At 32.1% G+C, this 23,730-nt stretch overlaps 4 protein-coding genes and 1 pseudogene across 6 annotated transcripts; all 5 read right to left on the bottom strand.

The window, feature by feature from the left end:
* Positions 1–23,730, bottom strand: part of LOC123912783 — a 73,854-nt pseudogene that overhangs the window by 10,442 nt on the left and 39,682 nt on the right.
* Positions 1,423–2,490, bottom strand: LOC123912792 (thaumatin-like protein). The gene has a single exon (XM_045963366.1). The coding sequence runs from the start codon at positions 2,405–2,407 to the stop codon at positions 1,640–1,642; it is 768 nt and encodes a 255-aa protein (XP_045819322.1). The 5' UTR covers positions 2,408–2,490; the 3' UTR covers positions 1,423–1,639.
* On the bottom strand, positions 3,923–5,941 carry LOC123912790. The gene is made up of 7 exons (XM_045963363.1): positions 5,766–5,941; positions 5,629–5,655; positions 5,409–5,531; positions 4,911–5,136; positions 4,732–4,794; positions 4,561–4,647; positions 3,923–4,449 (listed from the first exon to the last, which is right to left on the bottom strand). The coding sequence occupies exons 1-7, from the start codon at positions 5,819–5,821 to the stop codon at positions 4,045–4,047; spliced, it is 987 nt and encodes a 328-aa protein (XP_045819319.1). The 5' UTR covers positions 5,822–5,941; the 3' UTR covers positions 3,923–4,044.
* On the bottom strand, positions 6,866–13,664 carry LOC123912786. 3 transcript variants are annotated; one of them, XM_045963356.1, is made up of 8 exons: positions 13,524–13,664; positions 13,388–13,414; positions 9,319–9,441; positions 8,277–8,502; positions 7,980–8,081; positions 7,780–7,851; positions 7,565–7,651; positions 6,866–7,393 (listed from the first exon to the last, which is right to left on the bottom strand). In XM_045963356.1, the coding sequence occupies exons 1-8, from the start codon at positions 13,577–13,579 to the stop codon at positions 6,989–6,991; spliced, it is 1,098 nt and encodes a 365-aa protein (XP_045819312.1). In that variant the 5' UTR covers positions 13,580–13,664; the 3' UTR covers positions 6,866–6,988. The 3 variants fall into 3 exon arrangements, with proteins under 3 accessions (XP_045819312.1, XP_045819314.1, XP_045819313.1); XM_045963358.1 differs by having other exon boundaries at positions 7,980–8,066; XM_045963357.1 differs by lacking the exons at positions 13,388–13,414; positions 13,524–13,664 and adding exons at positions 9,522–9,548; positions 9,753–9,877.
* LOC123912791 lies at positions 11,268–22,758 on the bottom strand. Its single transcript, XM_045963365.1, has 5 exons — positions 22,651–22,758; positions 12,664–12,886; positions 12,464–12,535; positions 12,254–12,340; positions 11,268–11,995 (listed from the first exon to the last, which is right to left on the bottom strand). Exons 1-5 carry the CDS (start codon positions 22,665–22,667, stop codon positions 11,561–11,563), a joined length of 834 nt encoding a protein of 277 aa, XP_045819321.1. The 5' UTR covers positions 22,668–22,758; the 3' UTR covers positions 11,268–11,560.

Raw genomic sequence — 23,730 nt, 5'->3', positions numbered from 1 at the left:
AATGCATGATTCAAATAGTTATATTTAATAATACGTGAAAAAACGATAGAGATATTATTTCTTTAAAAAATATATTGATGGACATAGTTGTTGTGTTATTTGTTATTAAAATGCATGACTATAGTCATATTTAACTAACGAGAACGAGAGAAAATCAAATAAGTGTGAATAATCTAATATTTAAAATTTATTTTTAATTTAAAATTAATAAAATATTAATTGTCATATTTTCTCTAATTAATAATCAAAACATTTAAATTTCTAAATTAAACAAGTTAAAGTATATATTATATATGTTAATTTTAATACGAGACAAACTTTTCGAGTTTTTAGAGTTTACGTTTCTATTTTTGACTGAATATGAATCAAGAAATTTCTTTCTTCTCATTAGTCTTCAAATCTTTGATGTCTTTGTGTTCTGTTTGGAGCCTTTCCCCATTTGTCTGCACAAGAAATTCCCTCATCAAACTAAATAAATGTCACCATGAGACAGAGACAGGTAGAATTGACTTACACAAGAAGAGTTATATATGTCGATCGTACCATGTACATTTTAATTATTAATTTTAAAATTTAGCAAACTCTCTGCAATTCAAGTTTACAATCCGAGTTGCAAACCAGATAATTTAACTAGAATCTCGAGATTGACAACTTAGACAAGAATTATATTAATTTCACAACACCTAACATCAAAACTTTACCTTAGGCATGTTTTATTATCAGTATCTATGATTTCATCTGTAGCTTCAACATCAGGCCTACACATTGTGTTCTTCCATTAGATAAAAGAAGAATTAGCTAAAATTTCCAATTGCAGAAGCAGATATACAAACATATCACATACACAAACATGCTTCCCTATATCATTGTTCTAGAGTTTAAGTATTTGGTCATTTAGCTGTAAAATTAGTTCCTTGCTAGCAATGAATTTCTCTAAGGCTTCAGTTCCATTATCTTTTATATATCTCTTCATGCATTAAAAGGCTATCTTTCTCAACAAAACACTTCCTCCAGAGCAATTTCATGGAGCGAATAAGGTTACTATAAACATAAGAACCTCGTCCAAAGTCCGGTATTGTGAGCCAGAAGATGAACATTAGCTTATAATGTACATCAGAGCTGAAACCTTATATGAAACTTTTTTTTTTGGGTAAACCATAGGTTATCCTTTGCGCATAACTGCAGAGACTAATCCCGTTAAGGTAACTGAAATCCATACACATCGGCCAGAGATTGAACCCAAGACCAAAATATGAATGGTAACTGCGCATAACTTTTTTGTTTTGCACACTGAATCATCTTTAATTAAACAATCTTAATTGTTGAATTAAGTAGGGATGGTTAAGATCTATAAATGTGTGACACATTTAATAGTAGAATCAATCATAACACCATCCAAAATCTATTCTATACATCAAAACAGAACAAAATCCAGAATCTTATCATTAAAAAACCCATTAAATCTGCCACATCTCTAGTTGAATGGATACATTTAGGACCACATTAATTAAACTTAACCAACCATAATAACAATACTGGTTGCTATATACTACTATTACATTAAAAGAGACCTAGTAGACTAGTCCCAAACTTGTAAACTACTACTACTATTACTAGTATCCATCAACAACATAAGAGATCAACCACGGCGGCGGGGATGAGGGCAGAAAGTGATCATGTAGCTAGCATTGGTGCAAGTAGCAATGCTGGTAGGGTCATCATAGGCATACGAGTAAGCTTTTGGACAAGCAGTTTTGAAAATCCTGGAATAAGCAGTTGGCTTACAGGTCTGTGGATTACCAAAGTTACCAGTACAACAATACCTAGGAGAATTGAAAGCAGAACAAGCACTTTTACAAGCAACAACGCGCTTATTATCGCTCGATCTCACCTGCAACCCAACCGGACACATCAAGTTCAGATCACTAACACATCCAGCGTAGCTACATTTTCCAGATCCCTTAAAAGGGGTAATGGAAATCGGCAAGTTGTAACCGTCAACGAGGCTAACGTCATAGAAATCAAGATCTTTACCGAATGTGAACTCGGCTAGAGTTGCTGGTGGTGTTCCACCGATGCCATTGCAGAAGAGAGATCCACCACAGTCACCAGTGGCGCAATGACCGTGTCCTGAGGCGTCGAAAGTGCAGCCGTGACGGCCCCAGAAACGTCCTGACCAGAGTGGTGGGACTTGGAGGGAATAGGCTTTGTTTGGTTGGAGGGTAAAGCCACCTTTGGCGAGAATGGGTTTTCCAGCTCCTGGTTGGATTGCTGGCCACACTTGGTGAGTACATTTGTTGTAAAATATTACTTTTGCTGCTGATACTTTCAGTACTGGTGTTAGTGAAATGAGGAAAGTGGTGAAAAAGAGAGTAGTGAGGAAGGGTGTTAACATTGAGGAGGCCATAGATGCACAGCTTGTTTGTTGCTTTTTCTAACCCTAATAAATACACTGCTTTTTATAGCCACCCTGATATGAAACATTGGGGATGAAGAGGTAAAAACTCCATTAATTTAATTGATTTTTAAAAATAGTCGTTAACCGGTTTTTACAGAAGTGGCCCTCCATTTTTATTTGTACTTTTGTACCTTACTTCCCGTTATACCCTTTTTCTCTCTTGTCTAGTTCTCTTTCAAAAATTTATTAAATGATTCTTTTTTTCTCATAGGATTCTTCAAAGTAAACACACCAAATCTAAAAAAAAAAGAGACTTTATGAATATTAAGAAGATAAACTTAATAATACAATGACATAGTAGTAATTGCTTTAAGGGAATGTTTGGAATCACTTATTTTTGAGCTTATGCAAATAAATAAGTTTTTATGTTAATTCAAAAATTCTAACTAACTAAAACTAGAGGAAAACGATGAATATGCGTTGATATGCAGTGAGATTTCAAGAAGAGAAGTGTAGGCTACGCGTGCAACAATGAGGGGACGATACGAAGGAAGTTTGATATAGAATTTGATATTTGATACGAGTGAGAGATATATATATATAAAGAGAGAATTTGATCGTTGATACTTATGTATCATTGTATCAATTCCTCAATTATTAATTGAGAAGTACTATAGTGCGAAACAATCTTTCATGAATCTTTCATGAATATTCGCAAACATTGCTGAACATTCCCATATAAACACCTATGTTTTAAAAATCATTGTTAATAGGATTTTTTCAACTAACCACATTTGCCTCAAGCTAAATTCCTTTTCATCTGTCATAATTCCACCCTCACCACTTCATCAATATCAAAGCCATTGGCCCAGTAACTGAAAGAAAGAAAGAAAATCAAATGTCTTTTGTTGATTTTAATTTGTTTATACTTAGAGGGTGAAAGGTTCTTTGTCTATAGTCCAGTAGAAGCACCATAACAGGATGCATAAGGTTGATGTGGGTTCATTATCCAAGGAAATTGAAAATTTGTAGCCAAAAAGTTATTCGTGGGGTTTTCGCGAAATTGAATTCTCTTACCATATAGTAGCATTTTTCTTATTAATTATCCATATCAAATATCATTGTACCAAAAGTTTTATTTGATATCTGATACAATGATATGTGTGCTAAAGATAAAAATTTTGGTATATTTTGTCCTCAGACCACACTCCTCACAGATATGCCCTTAATTTGGCTATGAACTTGATCATACACTCTGCAGCAAGACAACCATAATTTCTACCTCCACTCCTGCGATATCCTTCTTCAATTTATCATCGAAAAACTTCAAATTAGAGTAAAAGATTTTAACCAGCTTAGCGTACAGTGGATAACTCATCTTCATTCATTCCGGTCGGCAACACAAATTGACTACCACATAATTGTAAGTTTTGAAGAGATCATTGCTGGAGGCACCATGTTAAGCTAGAGTTACTGTAAATCAATTTATTTGGTACGAAAACAGTTCCATAACATAACATCAGGATCAATATATATGCACCAGAAGTGTGATTGGATAACCAGCAAATGCTGTCAAGAAGGATTTCTACATACTTTCAACTTTCAAGCAATGTCCCTGTGGCATGGCTATGATTCTAAAGTAACAATCAACTTTTCATATTAGACAAGTGCTTCACCCCTTTTATGTGAGAGGCCATGCACTCCTCACTTGGAAGCATAACATTACAAACTCTACATATTAATTTGGAATTAATCATCCTAAAAGGTTCTGGCAGGACGTTCTTTTGCGAAGCAGGTTGCTTCTTTGCTTTCAAAGTTGCGGATGCTGCTTCACAAGCTTCCCTGTGTCTCCTCCCATTGAGGTGGGAATTCAAGGTTATCTCGCTCGATGTTTTTACCAAACACAAAGCACAAGTCCACTCTTTCTGCACATCTTTCTGTGTAGAACTCCGAGGAATCTCTCCACCAGCTGGGTCTCTTCCCATTATTCCTTTGGTTTCTACTATGGCTGATGATACCTTTCGACTTGCCTCAATATTAGCATAGGTCATCTAGCACCAGCAACAATATATGGCAACAAAAATCATGATCCCTTCCACAGAATTTATATATAGTTGTAAGCCAAAACCTTTTATTGAGTGAATATATGTATGTAGTCTTACTTGCTTGGTTGCAGGAATTTCTCTTTTCACAATAGCCTCCAAATCTTTGATGTCTTTGTGTTCTGTTTGGAATCTTTCCCCATTTGTCTGCACAAGAAAGCTTCTTCATTAAGTATTCTAAATATGTCACCATGAGACAGGTAGAATTGACTCATAACATCAAAACTTTACCTTTAGCATCTCAACAGCTTTGATTTCATTCGACACGTCTGCATCAGGCCTACACATTGTGTTCTTCAATAGGGATAAAAATAAGAATTAGCTAAAATTTTCAATTGTCAATGCAGATATAAACACATATCACATGCACATAGAATTCTACTAGATGAACATTTTTAGATATAATTTACCTTACTAGCAATGAGTTTCTCTAAGGCCTCAGTTCCGTTCTCTTTCATATATCTCTCTGCATTCATTAAAAAGTTATCTTTCTCTACAAAACACTTCCTCCAGCATGTGACTATTTGTGGTTTCATGATGCGCATAAGGTTATTATAAACATAAGAAGCTCGTCGAAAGTCAGGTCTGATGAGCCAGAAGACGATCATTAGCTTAATGTACGGCCAAAGGTGAAACCTGACATGAAACATGGGAATGATGATGAATGAAGTAGTCGATGAAACATCGAATATATAGCAACATTTCTTTCCTGCCCTACTAGTCTCTATTAAAATATTTGACATATTAAAAGTGCATTGATGAATCTTAATTAAATCAAGAATGCAAACACAGTTAAAAAACAAAACTTGGTTTAACAAAAGGTAGAATTGAAGTTCAACAAAATCATTATACTTATTGTTGTAAAAAGAAGACTGTTTCCATATTTGAGGGCAAAGAAAGAAATTTACCATGGAATAAGGCTCATTAAAGCATAATCAAAGAGGTAAATTAATGAAAGAAGTATCCAATATGAGATCAAATGCTTAGTTTCTTCATAGGAATCAGTCTCAATTGCTTTTATGGAAGCACACCTAACCAAAAACCATAATCACATTAAATAAAAATACAAAACAAAATCTTGTCAACCATAAAGATTATTTCAAGATAAAGATTATTTCAAGAACTTACATAGGATACAACAGAGCAACAACAAGCCTGAAAAAAAAATGAAGGAAATAAAAGAAGGGTAAAAGGCCAATAATGTGAAGATATATGTGAAAATATTAATGAAGCAAACAAAGTAGGGATGTGTTGCATTTGAATACCATGCGAAGTGATGAAAGCATTTGAAAAGGAAGTTGAGAAACCACAAAGAAGCCATATCCCTGACTAGCTAGGAAGAAGAAACGATGAAGGGGAATGTCAGTCTCCTTGAAGATGAACAAGTAAAGTGATTGTTGGTGGGGATGGAACATGGGAAAATGAAGCTACACATGTATTTATTACTCCTCTCTCCTAATACATTGGGCTCAAATGGTTACTGTCTGGTTGACGGCCCAATTTAGCGCGACAAAGATAAAACTCAAATTAATCTTTAACATTTTTTTTATATCGAGTATATATTAGTTTCTGTTAGGGGATTAATTTTTTTTTTGTTTGACACAATTAGGGGATTAATTTGAATTTTTATTTTTTGTAAGAGACTGAATTGGACTGTGAAAAAATTGTGATGATGATAGGTGCCAAGTTTTATTTGATCCACCAATTTTTTCTTTTAATTTTATATATTATTTATATTTTAAACCATTTTATGCATTAATTTTATTATATTTATCGAATCAAATAACTATTTATTTTATAAACAATTGCATAGCTACTATTTCGTAATTTTCATTATTTATTTGATGCTGTAGCTTTCAATATTACTTATGAATGTTGCTTTATTGGCTAAAAATTCAACTTTTATGATAAAAAAGTGGGAAATCCGATGGTTCAAACTCTGACCTTTAAAGATAATTTCTAGCACTAGCCTACTTGACAAAAAAAAAAATTATTAATTAATGTGTATATTTTTTTTTCTGTTTTAAAAACTTTGTCCTCTGAATAAAATGTCATAGTTCCTCTTTTGTGCATTTTCCTTTTGTTTTTTTATCTGCTTTTGATCCCCCAAATCCTTTTTGTCTGTCCATGTGGACTACCTTGTTTTCTAAAATAACTAAAGGGTTTATATTTTAGGAGATTAGGATCCATTGCTGAATCAGATTAAGATTCTTTCAAGTAGATAAAAAATATATGAGGAAGTATTGTGAGAATTTAGACTATTGATATAAAGTAGAAATTATGTTGGAATTTAAAAATAAAACAAAAAAGTATGAGAAAGTTAGTTAAAAGTTGAGGTGTGAAAATTAAGAAAACATGAGATAGATGGAAAGAATCTAAGCATTTTCCATTTTAGAATCAGCAATGTTTTGGTACAGCTAATACAGTTTAGAAGGCTTGCCACACCTTTTTGCTTTTCAACTTTCAAGAAAGCAATGTCTATATGGTATCAACTTTTCATATTAGACAAGTGCTTCCACCCTTTTATGTGAGAGGCCATGTACTCTTCACTTGAAAGCATAACACTACACACTTTACATACTAATTTGGAATTAATCATCCTAAAAGGTTCTGGCAGGACGTTCTTCTGCGTAGCAGGTAGTTTCTTTGCTACTTTCAAACCCGCGGCTTCACAAGCCTTCCTGTGTCTCCTCCCATTAAGGTGGGAATTCAAGTCTTTCTCGCTCGAAGATGTTACCAAACATAAAGCACAGGTCCACTCTCTCTGCACTTCCTTCAGTGTAGAAGAACTCTGAGGATGCTCTCCACCAGCTGTGTCTCTCCCAGCTATTTCTTTGGTTTCTACTATGGTTGATGATGTCGTTTGACTCGCTACTATATCAGCATAGGTTCTCTAGCACCAAGAACAATATATGAAAACAAAAATCATGACCACATCCAGAAAATAATTATATATACTTGTAATTCTAAACCACTTCACAAATGATCTCTTAGGAGGAATTTGAATATGAATGAAGCCTTGGGAGAATTATATTTTGAATGAATATTAATGAAGCCTCCTTACTTGTTTGGTTGCAGGAATTTCTTTTTTCTCAATAGCCACCAAATCTTTGATGTCTTTGTTCTCTGATTGGAGCCTTTCTCCATTCGTCTGCACAAAATAAGCTCTTGCGAGTCAGAGTTCGCCTAGGCAAAACGAAATTACCTAGAATCTCGTCGAGTATGACAACTTAGACAAGAACTATATTAATTTCACAACACTAAACATAAGAAATTTACCTTTAGCATTTCTTTATTATCATTATCTATGATTTCATTTGTCACCTCTGCATCAGGCCTATGCATTGTGTTCTTCAATAGCGATAAAAGAAGAATTAGCTAAAACATTCAATTGCCAATGCAGACAGATATAGAGACATACACATTCTTGTGTTGCTATATAATTCTTCTAGAGTTAAAGTTTATGAAGGAATCCTTACTAGCGTTGTTGCAGGAATTTCTTTTTGCTCAATAGTCTCGAAATCTTTGATGACTTTGTGTTCAGTTGTGAGTCTTTCGCCATTTGTCTGCACAAGATGCTTCTTCATTAAGAAGTAAGAACTATAAGTGTCACCATAAAACTTCGACAAGTAAAATTAACTCATATCGTAACTAGAACTATAGTAACGCCGCAACTGACTTAACATCAAAACTTTACCTTTAGCATTTCATTATTACCAGTTGCTATATAATTCTACTAGAGTTTTAGTTATTTGGAAATTTTTAGTTGCAGTTACCTTGCTAGCAATGAGTTTCTCTAAGGCCTCAGTTCCATTCTCTTTCATATATCTCTCTGCATGCATTAAAAAGTTATCTTTCTCTACAAAACAATTCCTCCAGTATGTGACTATTTGCGGTTTCATGGAGCAAATAAGATTATGATAAACATAAGAAGCTCGTCCAAAGTCAGGCATGATGAGCCAGAAGACGATCATTAGCTTAATGTACGGCCAAAGGTGAAACCTGATATGAAACATGGGAATGTAGTTAATCAACTCCATTAATTGATTTTTAAAAATTCTAAAGGGAACCATTTAATTTGAAACATTTCTAGTATGGGTAATTGGCTACTCGGATTTTCTGGATTTATTGGGATTGCTACTAGCTTACAAGCCGAGCTTCATGCCATTTACAACGGTTTTTGCTTAGCAATGGACCGAAGTTTCAACAATGTGATTATTGAATCAGATTCTACAATTGCAATTGGTTTGGTGGAACATGATATCTCTCCTCTCCATCTTTATGCTCCTCTCATCAAGAATATTAGACAATTCCAAAACATGGATTGGACTATTGCTTTCCATCATACTCTTAGAGAAGGCAACGAGTGTGCAGATTGGCTTGCCAAGAATGGCGCTACCTCAGATGTCTCCCTAAAGATTTGACATAGTTGTCCTCCTCAGCTTAGTAATGTTTTGATAGCTGATGCTTCAGGTGTTGCTCGCCCTCGAGCCTAGTTTGCTTTCTGTTTTTGTTTCTTTTATTTTCTGATGTATCAAAAAAATAAACTAGCAACATTTCTCTTCTTATGAGCAAAATACATCCTAGAAAAAGTTCAATTTCATGCCTTAATCTCTATTAAAATTTGGTGAACACTCCGGTACACAAATTATGTGAATATGTATCAGTATACGGCTTAGGTGAATGATTGAACAAATGTTGCTACCATAATTTCGCCAAACTCATTGTCAAATATACTAAACTTATTGTTATGTACTAATGTACTATACTAGTTGTAAAAACAATTATGTTTCCATATTTGAGGGAAAAGAAATTTACCATGGAAGAAGGCTCATAAAAGCATACTCAAAGAGGTAAATTAATGAAAGAAGTATCCAATATGAGATCAAATGCTTAGTTTCTTCATAGGAATCAGTCTCGATTGCGTGTACGGAAGCACACCTGTACGAAAACCATAATCACATAAAACAAAAGGTAGCAACTTTTTCAATGCACCAAAAATCCAGAGAGCAAGAACTTACATAGGATACACCAGAGCAAGAAGAAGCCTAGAAAAATGATGGAAATAAAAGAAGGGTATTGTTGATTAGCTTTGCATTGAAACTGAGGCCAAAAGGATCAATAAGAAAAAGCATTTTTACTACTTTATACATGTGAGAAAATATAAGTGACTTTTTATTTATTTAACAAAAAAGTGATAATAAAAATGAGAAAGGGTGAAGCAAGTAAAGGAGGGATATGCATTTGAATACCATGCTAAGTGATGAAGGCATTTGAAAACCAGTTTGAGAAACCATGAAGAAGCCATAGTAACAAATTCAAATTTTCAATGGCTGGTGCATTAACATATAAGTATAGAGGCCAGATAAGAGAAGAAGAAACGATGAAGAAAAGAGAAAGTCAGTCAAGTAGTAATAATTAGTTGGTGGGTGGAAAGTGGGAAAATGAAACAACATAACCAATTATCAAGTTTTATTTTATGTACCATTTTTTCTTTAAATTTCGTCATTTTTTAGTTATTTTATGGAAAGAATATGAAATGGAGAGGATCCCAACTCGTCATTTTTATGCAATAACTTTGTTTTACCGTAAAAAAAAAAATCTTTGTTTTATTTATTTTATTTTTATCTGTGACCAAGTAACTAAATATTTTCACAATATTTTAGAATTTTCATTATTTATTTGACATATTATTGCCTTAAATATTTTTTTCCAAGATTGCTTTCAATATTTAATAGGGTAATTTAGGATGACCACTTTCTGATTTTAGTGCTTGATTTTATGGAAAATGATGGTCGGTGTCTCGGGGCACTAAATAAATTCAATAAATAAATTACAGTAAAATAATTTTGAAATTATGTACAAAAAAAAAAATTGAAATTTGTGTAGTTGAGGTTTATAAAATATAAAAAGTATTTTTATTTTTGACAATATAAAAAATATTGTTTTTCTCCATACAGAAAGTTACTTGTTTTTGCATAACCCTTATTTTATTTTGAAAAATTTGTCATTTTAGGGTGGGTTTGATCTACTAAAAAATAAGGAATTGAATAGGACAATTTTACTAAAATTATTTTAGTTGTACCGTATTTGATATTAAAACTGTTTTTAGGACTAAACAAACTACGGACCCAAGAACTAAACAAAAACTGAAATTTTATTCTTCACTAAACCACATAATAACTTTTTATCCGATGCACAATCACATTTTTTCCACCATTGTACATGATCAAATTTATTCAATAATACTTAAAATGTTTATCCTGTGTTATTCGATATTTATCTTTTACAAATTAAACGGACCAAGATTTCCCCTGCTAAAGTATTTTATGTCCACGTCAGATGATTTATGCAAATCAATTACTATTTAATGAATCTAAAAAATTGATTTTTATTTAGTAGAGAGAGTAAGATTTTAGTGCAACGCCAACATTCAATAAGTGAATGCAATGTAACCCACTAAGTTTGGTGTTGTAGTGAGGGGTTTGGTTTGTATGCATGAGGTTCTTGAGTTCGATCCTCTGCCTCCGTTGTAAAAAAAAAAAAGGGCTTGTCTAACATGCGCAATTTGTTTTAAAAAAAAAATAAGTATTTTCCTATATCCTCAAGAGCTTGAATACTTATCCACAAGTTTCTTCAAATCATGTATTGCCAAACTCACGGTGACAGCATTTTACCATGAATGCAAACAAAAGCTTAAAGATTTACACTTATCTATAACAGATAATCACAACAACAAAAAAAAAGACGAGTAATCACGGACAGGATGATCAAACAGGATGAAAGTTTTTCGTGCAAATACTTTCAAAACTATTAGGCATTTCCATATAAGAGTCATCTGCAGCAATTTAATGTACACAGCTGATATATAAACATGAGTCACTGAGGCTTGGAGCTTGCTACCCCAATTCCCTTTCAACTTAATTTCGAGCAACGCCAGTGTCTCTAAGGTTATTTAAACTATCAACATTGCTTTGCATTTTAGCCAAATGCTTCTTCCCATTTAGGTGAGAGGCCGCATTGGCCTCACAATGAAGGACAGAATTACAGACTAAGCACATTATTTGGAATTATGTATCCTAACAGGCTCAGACAGATTCTTTAGCACCTTATGATGCATCGCTACTGTTCCCTTCGACCCTTTGTTAACAATTCCATCTCCATTCTTGACACTCGAATCTAACTTATTGCTAAAACTCTTCTGTTTTACATCCTCTTTGGACTGATAATTTTTCAGCTTCTGCAGAGCAGCTTGCTTCTTTGCTCTCAAAGCTGCTTCACAACTATCTCTGTGTTTCCTCCCATTAAGGTGGGAATTTAAGTCTTTCTCACTTGTAGCTGTTATCAAACACAAAGCACAAGTCCACTCTTTCTGTACTTCCTTGTGCGTAGTACTAAGAGGAAGCTTGCCACCAGCTGTGTCACTGTCTGCTGTTCCTTTAGTGACTGATGATGCATTTTGACTTGTCACAATTTTAGGCATAAAAGGAATATCCTGCAATATCCAATATTATCATAGAGATGAAGTACTTCATATTAGCTGGCTCAATATGACTGGAAGAATGCACATTTTTTGAACATTTTAAACATATAACTATGTTTCAGGTAAGTGTGATATCATTATATATATTATATACTTGTTTGTAGGTTTAAACCTTTCACAAATGATCTTGAAGCATGCCTCAAGTCAAAAAAAGTTAATTGTTCCCTGGAGATTTCTATTGTGAGTGAGTGAATATGAATGAAGACTTACTTGCTTTGTAACATGAACTTCTTTTTCCTCAATAGCCTCCAAATCTTTGATGTCTTTGTGTTCTGGTTGGAGTTTTATTCCATTTGTCTGCACAGTAAGCTCCCTTATTAAGTACTCTAAATGTCAACCATGAGATTGGGACAGGTAGATTGACTCATACAATACAAGAACTATGTTAATGTCACATCTGACTTAGCATCAAAACTTTACCTTTAGTACTTCTTTATTATCGGTAGCGATGATTTCATTTGTCGTTTTTGCATTATTCCAACACATTGTGTTCTTCAATGGAGAAAAAGAAAGAAAAAAAGAAAAAGAATTAGCTAAAATTTTCTATTGTCAATACAGATATAGAGACATACACATGCATGCTTCCCTATATAATTCTTCTAACTTTTAGCTGTAATTACCTTGCTAGCAATGAGTTTCTCTAAGGCTTCAGATCCATTCTCTTTCATATATTTCTCTACATGCATTAAAAAGTTTTCTTCCTCAACAAAACACTTCCTCCATGTGTCTATTTTGGGTTTCATGGAGCGAATAAGGTTATTATAAACATAAGAAGCTCGTCCAAAGTCCGGTATAGTGAGCCAGAAAACGATCATTAGCTTAATGTACAGCCAGGGCTGAAACCTGATACATAGAAGCCATTTGCAACATTTATTTTCATTCAGTAAAATAGCAACAGTTTTTTAAGCAACATTTCTTTCCTTATAGAGAAAAACACATCCTAGAAGGAGCAACGAGGGTTGGGTCTAGCAGAAGGGACGAGATTCCCACAACATGCGTCGAACCAAGTTTCAAATTGTGGCTGGGAGAGGAACCACATTTAGTGCCCGACATGCCTCAGATAGGATTACCTCCAGGAATCTATCAGAAAAAAAAAAAAAAAAAAAAAAGACATCCTAGAAGGAATTTCATGCTCTAATCTCTATTACAAATTTGGCATAAAAAATGTGCATCGGTTAATCTTTAAGTTCAATTAGATACTGATTCTCAATGAAAAAAATAATGAACTATTGAACTTGGTCAATTCTTAGTACATGTTTGGAACAAAACCAAAAAAGTCAAACAATAATCTAAAAGGTAACAACTTTATGAATACACAAAAATCCTAGAGCAAGAAGAACTTACATAGGATACAGCAGAGCAAGAAAAGGCCTAGAAAAATGAAGGATCAAGAAGAACAAACCATTTTAGTACTTTAATAAGAAAACATATATAAGTGGCTTTTTGAAGAAAAATGAGAAAGATAGAATAATTTGCATACCATGCGAAATGATGAAGGCATTTGAAAGTGAGATTGAGAAACAATGAAAAAGCCATGATAGGAAATTGAAGTTGTGAATGACTTTTGTGTTAGCATAAGCACAGAGACCATAAGAAAATCAAAAGTCAGTCTTGGTGAGTGGGTGAGAGTAAAGTAGTATTGTATATAGGTGGAGGGAAATTCTAATATGGACACAATCCTAAATAATTTTATCTTAGGCACACTCACAACAAAGGTAAAAAATTAAAAAGAAAATGATTTAGGTGATGTTGATTGATATGATTATTTTATTTTTCTTTTAATTTTACAAATATATGTGTGTGTGCCTAAGTTTGTGTCTAAATTCCTTGTGCCTATACAAGAATACCTCGTAGAGGTGGAATGGAAAAGTGGGACCGACTAATATGGATGTATTGCCATGTCAAAATGATGATCACACTTCAAAATCCTATAGTTTGAGAAAGGGAAAATGTACAAATAGTATTAGTGTAGTGCTTATAAAATATTGGAATTGTGTTTTTTTTTTTTTATAATGAAATCATTATCACTAGTATACAATAATTGGCAAATAATTTTTTAATTCATAAAATAATCGTTAATTTATTAATTAATTGACTTAATGTACCTATACATTCGAATTTTTAAATGTATGGTAGAAATTCCTTATATTTATTTAGGGCCTGTTTGGTGCGCAGGATAGCATAGTGACAGGATAGGATATAAAACAGGATAAGGATGGGATAAGATAACAGCAGGATAACAGTTATACTCAGTTATCATATCCTGTGTTTGGTGCACACATGATAACAATCATGATAACTATTATATTTTGCTTTTAAACTCATAATAATATGATAAGATATATAACATATTCATTTGACAAAATTACTCTTGTAAAACAATTGTTATTTTTTTAAAATTATTTTGTAATACTTTGAATTTTATAAATAAAAAATATAAATAAGTAATCAAATAACTTTATATAATAATCATTTTACTTTAAAATAAAAAATATAAATCAGTTTCCTATTTGTCAATTTTTTAATAATCATTTTACTTTAAAATATTAATAATTTTAGTAAAATTTTGATTTTTTAGAATATATAAATTACAAAATTACTCCTGTGAGAAAATCACATATATATTTAAAAATTAATTATTTTATTATTTATATTTTATTAATTTTATTTTATGTATTTTAAAATATATTTTATAAAATAAATCAATAATTTTTTTTTTCTTATCTTATCCTGCTGGTAACCCAGCTCAAATTCAGGATAAGAATTATAACTAGAGAGACAGGATTGGATAAGCTTCAGGATTAACTTATCATATCCTGTTGTATCACCAAACACTGGATTGCGGCAGGATATGATACAGTTATCCTATCCTGTCTCTTATCTTGTGCACCAAACGGACCCTAAGGGTCACACAATGTGTGTATAAATTGATTTTTGATGTTTATTATTATCACAAGTCTCACAATATTGTCTTAATTTTCTATTTGTTTTACTATTAAACTTTTTCACAACTAATTTGATTAAAAATAATTGAAATTTAATAAATAAAAAATCATGATGATGGATCTTCGCGAGAAATATGGGAATCTGCAGAAATGTGATGGAGGAAGAATACTCCCCGGAATGAGGGAATGGGGACAGAGATGAAGTTTTTTTTTGTTTGTTAAGTAGCATAGCGACCGAGGTTCGAATCCCAACCCCACATATACAATGCAATGTCTATGCCAACTGAGTTAAGTTCACGACACTAAATGAGGCTAAATTGGACAATTGGTCTCTTAACTTATCTATTGGTTTCATATTGGTCTCTCAATTAATTAATGGTACAAATTAATCCCTTAACTTTAATTTTGTTTGTCATATTAGTTCTTTTTGTTAGTTTTTCTAAAAGAATGTTAACTTTGCTTTCTGTTATCCGTTATACAGTATGTACGCATAAATGATTTATTTATGAGTAATATTGTTAGCATGTGCTAATGAATATGATTATGAGTTCAAACATCTTTCTTAGACCGATAATAAATCCACTAACAACCTATCAAAAAGGAAGTGTTCTTGATGGGGAATTACTTTGGTAAATAAGTCTCATTAATTCCTTGCCACATTGACTTCCCTATTCACAATTCTCCAGATCTATGTTCTTTGTCTCTATTGCACTCTTAATTTCGATCTCTCTCATCATTGAAACTACTCCCTCCGGTCCTATATATAAGGAACACTTTGGAAGAAAAAAAAATTATCTTTTTTATAAGAAACACTCTTTAAATTTATTTTTTATTAAATACATAATCTCTTATATACCCTTATTAAATTGTATAAAATGCAATTTATTCCAATGTTATGCATTAATTACCAAGGTTATCAAAACCGAACTGGACCGACCGGTCGGACTGTGAACCGGTCATGAAAACGGTTCGGTTATGAGCAAAAAACTGATAGGAAACCGATCAGCCAAAAACCGCGTGAACCGGGACAAACCGGCGAACCGACGGGACGGTTCAAGCGGTTATGCAGATTTTTTTTTTTAAATAAAAAAAAAACAGGGCAAAACGACGTCGTTTTAACCTCTCTTTTTTTTAGTTTTTAACTTTTTATATCTAGATGAATATTTAGTTTTTAACTTGGCACTACGTTGCATTTAGCTTTGCATTTGACAATGGATGTTATGACACTAGTCTTTATGAACTTGATGAACATTTAGTTTTTGCTTTTTCACTTGGCACTTTGTTTTGGTAATATGTTGCCAATTGATTTTTTTGAAGGCAGAATGTTGTCAATTGATGCTATGATGCTATTTTGTGTTATTGAATTTAGTTTATTATATAATTTCTAATTTGGTTTGAATTATAAATTTTATTTTATTTTGACTTGTGATATTTTATCTTTTTAATGTGTGAAATTATGAAATATTGAGCAATTATTCATATATTTTATTTATATATTTAATTAAAAACGGTTCGACCCCGGTGGTACCCGGTCCGACCAATTGAACCTTGAACCGGTGAGCTCGTCGGTTCGATGACCGGTCCGATTCTGACAACCTTGTTAATTACACAGACACAATCCCAAGGTTAGTTTTGGAATAACATAACATTTTAGAATTTTTAATAAAAAAATATGCATCATTGATATGTGTGTTTTTCTCAATGTGTTCCTTATGGACTTGGATACAGTGCAGTCATTGTGATGCAGTCAGTGCATCACAGTCGTCTGATCGAAATCAAACGGTTCAGATTTAAATGCAGTTTAAATATAATAATTCTGATTTTTAAATACAAGTCGTCCGATCAGGATCCAACAGTTTTAAATTCACTGACTGCACATGCAGCCAAGGGTACTGACTGCACCCAATCCAGGTCCGTTCCTTATATATAGGATATTTTAAGAGCAAACATTAAATCGTGCATTAATTTTTTAAAAGTTAAAATTTAATTTTTCTCAATGCAAAACTTCCACTTTTTAATTTCTTAACATATGCTATTATATTTAGTAAAAAAAAAAAACATATGCTATTATATGTGTGTGTGTTCTTTTTAAGAACACATTTTAACAATACTCTAATTTATATAAAAATAAATTTAAATTTTGAATGGATTTTATTTATGAGATATCGCTGCCCAATCAAACTCTAAAAATACTAAAGAATTTTTATTTATTAATAAGAAAATGTTTAATTTTTTTGTCTCAAGTATAACAAAAACATTGGACATTTACGGTAAAAAAAATTGCACATTTAACAATATTTTAACTGATTATTTTAGTTTTATGACCTATTAATATTTAAATAGAAATACCAAAATTGTTAGTCTGAACGTCGTGACCCGAGTTCGAACCTGGGATCTCACAATAATCTGTGAGTTTAATTTAAGTGGATTGTCATTTCATCTAAAACAAAAACAAAAAATGCATTAGGGCTGAACAAAAAAATTGTATCCGGCCCAAATAACAGTTGAAGCTAGATGATGGCTTCTTTTTCCACCCCTTTTCTCCCCTCAAATTTTCTTTTTTGCCCTTGCAAAAAAAATTGTTGTGCATTTTTCAATTTTTTTTGCCTTGAATAAAAATTTCGGAATGTATTTTTCGAATTTTTCTCAAATTTAAACTAAAAAAACTTCGGAAAACACGTTCAGAAGTTTTTATTCAAGGGCAAAAATGAAATTTTGTGGAAAATAAAGAGTCATGGGGGAAGAAGAGAAAATATCAAGTCGGATATTTGTGGATCAGAAAATTATTGTTTTTCTATTGAATTTTTTAATTTCTATTTCCCTATTCTTTCTAATCTATGTAAATAAGTTATTTTCACATAGGTTGAGTCTTTTAGTTTTTTTTTGTTTTTTTTTTTTTTTTTTAATTTGTATTTGTGATTTTCACATAGGTTGATCTTTTTCTCTTATGTATATGTTGATTGTGATTATTAACATGATATATCATATGCTATTGCGTGTTTGTTACTTATCTCATGACAATATGATGAAGCACAAAAAGGAGAAATTGATTTATGTCTTGATCCTCTATGCCATGATCAACATATTGCACTAAAGTAATCGTGCGTCTAGGGGTATGCAATGATCTCCGTCTTATTTTCGCTAGTCATCATGTTAATTGTCATCCCGAGAGGGGGCGATTGCAAGTGGTTGTTCCATTATTTATAGCTTGTTTTAAATATTTTTTCTCATGACAAAAATATGATTGCATTGGATTATGCACTGTTTGCTTGTGATGACATCTAGTATCCTAAGATGATTTTTATTAGAAATGTATTAATTTGCTTGATCAAATCATAAAACCAATCAAACGTCCAATATTCTCTTCATATTTGTCTTAATTTCTATTTCCCCAGTCTTTCTAATCTATGTAAATAAGTTATTTTCATATGGTTTGAGTCTTTTAGTTGTTTTTTTTTTTGTATTTGTGATTTCGTCGTTCGAGTGCGGCGTTTGTGTTGGTGGTCGTCTTTGTACAGAGTTGTTTGATTTTTCGTCTTGTTGTGGTGTTCGTTTGGTTCATATTGAAATATTATCTTCAACTAAATGCAGATTCAATCAATGATTTGAGAATCAACTTTACAGATCCAGAAGCATGAACATTCCGGTAACTTTAATTTTATCATACTACTTATAAGCATTTTGTCGTTATATGCTATTAACTTGGATGTTATCCTTTTTGTTTTTAGCGATATTGAACTTGTATTTGCAATATGATGTACTCTATCAATTATTGGATGATATCCTTTTTGTATATATATTTATAAGTTGCTTTATCATAAATTATCTTGAAAAACTTATGATAATACATTTTTTTTTGTATAAATTGTTTTGTATAAACTCAAAAATAGTTAATTCAAACGAGCCCTTATAATACATAGATATATGGTGCGTTTGATCTGCTAAAAAACATAGAACTGGACTGAACAACTTTTTTTATATCCTGTTTGTGGGACGCGCCGGACCAGACAAAATAGGTAGAGCAAGCGACATGACAAAACCATGAATTTTTGTCCCCACTAAACTACGAGACAACTTTTTGTACACAGTACAACTATAGAAAATACGAAAATACCCATTTTATTTTCGAATATAAAAAATATTATCATCCGGTCCCTATCCGGTATAGTTTTATTTTATCCTGTCATTTACTATCTTGTTCTGTCTGATATTTGCGGCTTTGCAAATCAAGCGTACCATAAATATGTTAATAACCCTTCTAATTTACATTTATTAAATAACCGATGTATTTGATCTATTTTATGAACAAAAGTAATTCGATTGTTATAAAAGAGACATAATAGAGTAAAAATTAATTAATGTGTTTGATCTAAATTTTATATTAAATATATATCAATTTTTGCTTTATATGAAATTGTTCTTTAATGGTCAATTTATAAGAATAGTATTAATGATCTTTATATGAAGAATCATCAAATTATTACTACTATGAAGAATGTTAACATGTGCACCAAATGTATATGTTAAGAAAATAAATGTAGTAAACATTAAATGTTAAGTTTGTGAATTCAACTCTTTAAACATTAAATATTTTGTATCATTAAATGCTATATTTCTACTTCTACGTAGCTTAACATGTGCATGACCCTAATAATAATTACTACCGGTATTTGAAAGTGTTTAATGGTCAATAAAAATCCGTCAATATATATTCTGTCAAAAATCAAATGAATCCATTAGTAGTATTCCGTAAAAAAAATTCCATTAATATTCCGTCAATTTTTTTTTCCATTAATACCATAAATTACTAAGTTTTGTACCTTACTTCCCGTTATACCCTTTTTCTCTCTCTGTTGTCTAGTTCTTTTTCAAAAATTTATTAAATGATTCTTTTTTTCTCATAGGATTCTTCAAAGTAAACACACCAAATCTAAAAAAAAAAAAAAAAAAGACTTTATGAATATTAAGAAGATAAACTTAATAATACAATGACATAGTAGTAATTGCTTAAGGGAATGTTTGGAATCACTTATTTTTGAGCTTATGCAAATAAATAAGTTTTTATGTTAATTCATAAATTCTAACTAACTAAAACTAGAGGAAAACGATGAATATGCGTTGATATGCAGTGAGATTTCAAGAAGAGAAGTGTAGGCTACGCGTGCAACAATGAGGGGACGATACGAAGGAAGTTTGATATAGAATTTGATATTTGATACGAGTGAGAGATATATATATATAAAGAGAGAATTTGATCGTTGATACTTATGTATAATTGTATCAATTCCTCAATTATTAATTGAGAAGTACTATATAGTGCGAAACAATCTTTCATGAATATTCGCGAACGTTGCTGAACATTCCCATATAAACACCTATGTTTTAAAAATCATTGTTAATAGGATTTTTTCAACTAGCCACATTTGCCTCAAGCTAAATTCCTTTTCATCTGTCATAATTCCACCCTCACCACTTCATCAATATCAAAGCTATTGGCCCAGTAACTGAAAGAAAGAAAATCAAATGTCTTTTGTTGATTTTAATTTTTTTGTCTTTTGTTGATTTTAATTTTTTTTATACTTAGAGGGTGAAAGGTTCTTTGTCTATAGTCCAGTAAAAGCACCATAACAGGATGCATAAGGTTGACGTGGGTTCATTATCCAAGGAAATTGAAAATTTGTAGCCAAAAAGTTATTCGTGGGGTTTTCGCGAAATTGAGTTCTCGTACCATATAGTAGCATTTTTCTTATTAATAATCCATATCAAATATCATTGTACCAAAATTTTTATTTGATATCTGATACAATGATATGTGTGCTAAAGATAAAAATTTTGGTATATTTTGTCCTCAGACCACAGTCCTCACAGATATGCCCTTAATTTGGCTATGAACTTGATCATACACTCTGCAGCAAGACAACCATAATTTCTACCTCCACTCCTGCGATATCCTTCTTCAATTTATCATCGAAAAACTTCAAATTAGAGTAAAAGATTTTAACCAGCTTAGCGTACAGTGGATAACTCATCTTCATTCATTCCGGTCGGCACCATGTTAAGCTAGAGTTCATTGTAAGTTTTGAAGAGATCATTGTTGGAGGCACCATGTTAAGCTAGAGTTACTGCAAATCAATTTATTTGGTACGAAAACAGTTTTACATAACATAACATCAGGATCAATATATATGCACCAGAAGTGTGATTGGATAACCAGCAAATGCTGTCAAGAAGGATTTCTACATACTTTCAACTTTCAAGCAATGTCCCTGTGGCATGGCTATGATTCTAAAGTAACAATCAACTTTTCATATTAGACAAGTGCTTCACCCCTTTTATGTGAGAGGCCATGCACTCCTCACTTGGAAGCATAACATTACAAACTTTACATATTAATTTGGAATTAATCATCCTAAAAGGTTCTGGCAGGACGTTCTTTTGCGAAGCAGGTTGCTTCTTTGCTTTCAAAGTTGCGGATGCTGCTTCACAAGCTTCCCTGTGTCTCCTCCCATTGAGGTGGGAATTCAAGGTTATCTCGCTCGATGTTTTTACCAAACACAAAGCACAAGTCCACTCTTTCTGCACTTCTTTCTGTGTAGAACTCCGAGGAATCTCTCCACCAGCTGGGTCTCTTCCCATTATTCCTTTGGTTTCTACTATGGCTGATGATACCTTTCGACTTGCCTCAATATTAGCATAGGTCATCTAGCACCAGAAACAATATATGGCAACAAAAATCATGATCCCTTCCACAGAATTTATATATAGTTGTAAGCCAAAACCTTTTATTGAGTGAATATATGTATGTAGTCTTACTTGCTTGGTTGCAGGAATTTCTCTTTTCACAATAGCCTCCAAATCTTTGATGTCTTTGTGTTCTGTTTGGAATCTTTCCCCATTTGTCTGCACAAGAAAGCTTCTTCATTAAGTATTCTAAATATGTCACCATGAGACAGGTAGAATTGACTCATAACATCAAAACTTTACCTTTAGCATCTCAACAGCTTTGATTTCATTCGACACGTCTGCATCAGGCCTACACATTGTGTTCTTCAATAGGGATAAAAATAAGAATTAGCTAAAATTTTCAATTGTCAATGCAGATATAAACACATATCACATGCACATAGAATTCTACTAGATGAACATTTTTAGATATAATTTACCTTACTAGCAATGAGTTTCTCTAAGGCCTCAGTTCCGTTCTCTTTCATATATCTCTCTGCATTCATTAAAAAGTTATCTTTCTCTACAAAACACTTCCTCCAGCATGTGACTATTTGTGGTTTCATGATGCGCATAAGGTTATTATAAACATAAGAAGCTCGTCGAAAGTCAGGTCTGATGAGCCAGAAGACGATCATTAGCTTAATGTACGGCCAAAGGTGAAACCTGACATGAAACATGGGAATGATGATGAATGAAGTAGTCGATGAAACATTGAATATATAGCAACATTTCTTTCCTTCCCTACTAATCTCTATTAAAATATTTGACATATTAAAAGTGCATTCATGAATCTTAATTTAAATCAAGAATGCAAACACAGTTAAAAAACAGAACTTGGTTTAACAAAAGGTAGATTTGAAGTTCAACAAAATCGTTATACTTATTGTTGTAAGAAGAAGACTGTTTCCATATTTGAGGGCAAAGAAAGAAATTTACCATGGAATAAGGCTCATTAAAGCATAATCAAAGAGGTAAATTAATGAAAGAAGTATCCAATATGAGATCAAATGCTTAGTTTCTTCATAGGAATCAGTCTCAATTGCTTTTATGGAAGCACATCTAACCAAAAACCATCATCACATTAAATAAAAATACAAAACAAAATCATGTCAACCATAAAGATTATTTCAAGAACTTACATAGGATACAACAGAGCAACAACAAGCCTGAAAAAAAATGAAGGAAATAAAAGAAGGGTAAAAGGCCAATAATGTGAAGATATATGTGAAAATATTAATGAAGCAAACAAAGTAGGGATGTGTTGCATTTGAATACCATGCGAAGTGATTAAAGCATTTGAAAAGGAGGTTGAGAAACCACAAAGAAGCCATATCCCTGACTAGCTAGGAAGAAGAAACGATGAAGGGGAATGTCAGTCTCCTTGAAGATGAACAAGTAAAGTGATTGTTGGTGGGGATGGAACATGGGAAAATGAAGCTACACATGTATTTATTACTCCTCTCTCCTAATACATTGGGCTCAAATGGTTACTGTCTCGTTGAGAGCCCAATTTAGCGCGACAAAGATAAAACTCAAATTAATCTTTAATATTTTTTTTATATCGAGTATATATTATAGTTCCTGTTAGGGGATTAATTTTTTTTTTGTTTGACACAATTAGGGGATTAATTTGAATTTTTATTTTTTGTAAGAGACTGAATTGGACTGTCAAAAAATTGTGATGATGATAGGTGCCAAGTTTTATTTGATCCACCAATTTTTTCTTTTAATTTTATATATTATTTATATTTTAAACCATTTTATGCATTAATTTTATTATATTTATCGAATCAAATAACTATTTATTTTATAAACAATTGCATAGCTATTTCGTAATTTTCATTATTTATTTGACGATGTAGCTTTCAATATTACTTATGAATGTTGCTTTATTGACTAAAAATTCAACTTTTATGATAAAAAAAGTGGGAAATCCGATGGTTCGAACTCTCACCTTTAAAGATAATTTCTAGCACTAGCCTACTTGACAAAAAAATATATTATTAATTAATGTGT

Source organism: Trifolium pratense, linkage group LG3 (assembly GCF_020283565.1).
Source record: "Trifolium pratense cultivar HEN17-A07 linkage group LG3, ARS_RC_1.1, whole genome shotgun sequence".
Classification (NCBI taxonomy): domain Eukaryota; kingdom Viridiplantae; phylum Streptophyta; class Magnoliopsida; order Fabales; family Fabaceae; genus Trifolium; species Trifolium pratense.
Note: the sequence above shows the minus strand (reverse complement) of the source record. Positions and strands in the feature narration are given on the sequence as shown.

What these genes read in the sequence shown, in the direction of transcription:
- LOC123912791 (XM_045963365.1), bottom strand. An exon ending in AGAAACTCATTGCTAGCAAG is followed by an intron (nt 12,536 to 12,663) that starts GTAATTACAGCT and finishes TCTCCATTGAAG; the next exon opens with AACACAATGTGTTGGAATAA. An exon ending in AAGTTCATGTTACAAAGCAA is followed by an intron (nt 11,996 to 12,253) that starts GTAAGTCTTCAT and finishes TGGATATTGCAG; the next exon opens with GATATTCCTTTTATGCCTAA.
- LOC123912792 (XM_045963366.1), bottom strand. Translation starts at nt 2,407, where the DNA reads ATGGCCTCCTCAATGTTAACACCCTTCCTCACTACTCTCTTTTTCACC.
- LOC123912790 (XM_045963363.1), bottom strand. Translation starts at nt 5,821, where the DNA reads ATGGCTTCTTTGTGGTTTCTCAACTTCCTTTTCAAATGCTTTCATCAC. An exon ending in TTAATGAGCCTTATTCCATG is followed by an intron (nt 5,137 to 5,408) that starts GTAAATTTCTTT and finishes GTTTCATGTCAG; the next exon opens with GTTTCACCTTTGGCCGTACA. An exon ending in AGAAACTCATTGCTAGTAAG is followed by an intron (nt 4,795 to 4,910) that starts GTAAATTATATC and finishes TCCCTATTGAAG; the next exon opens with AACACAATGTGTAGGCCTGA.
- LOC123912786 (XM_045963356.1), bottom strand. Translation starts at nt 13,579, where the DNA reads ATGGCTTTTTCATTGTTTCTCAATCTCACTTTCAAATGCCTTCATCAT. An exon ending in AAATTCCTGCAACAACGCTA is followed by an intron (nt 7,852 to 7,979) that starts GTAAGGATTCCT and finishes TCGCTATTGAAG; the next exon opens with AACACAATGCATAGGCCTGA. An exon ending in AAATTCCTGCAACCAAACAA is followed by an intron (nt 7,394 to 7,564) that starts GTAAGGAGGCTT and finishes TCTTGGTGCTAG; the next exon opens with AGAACCTATGCTGATATAGT.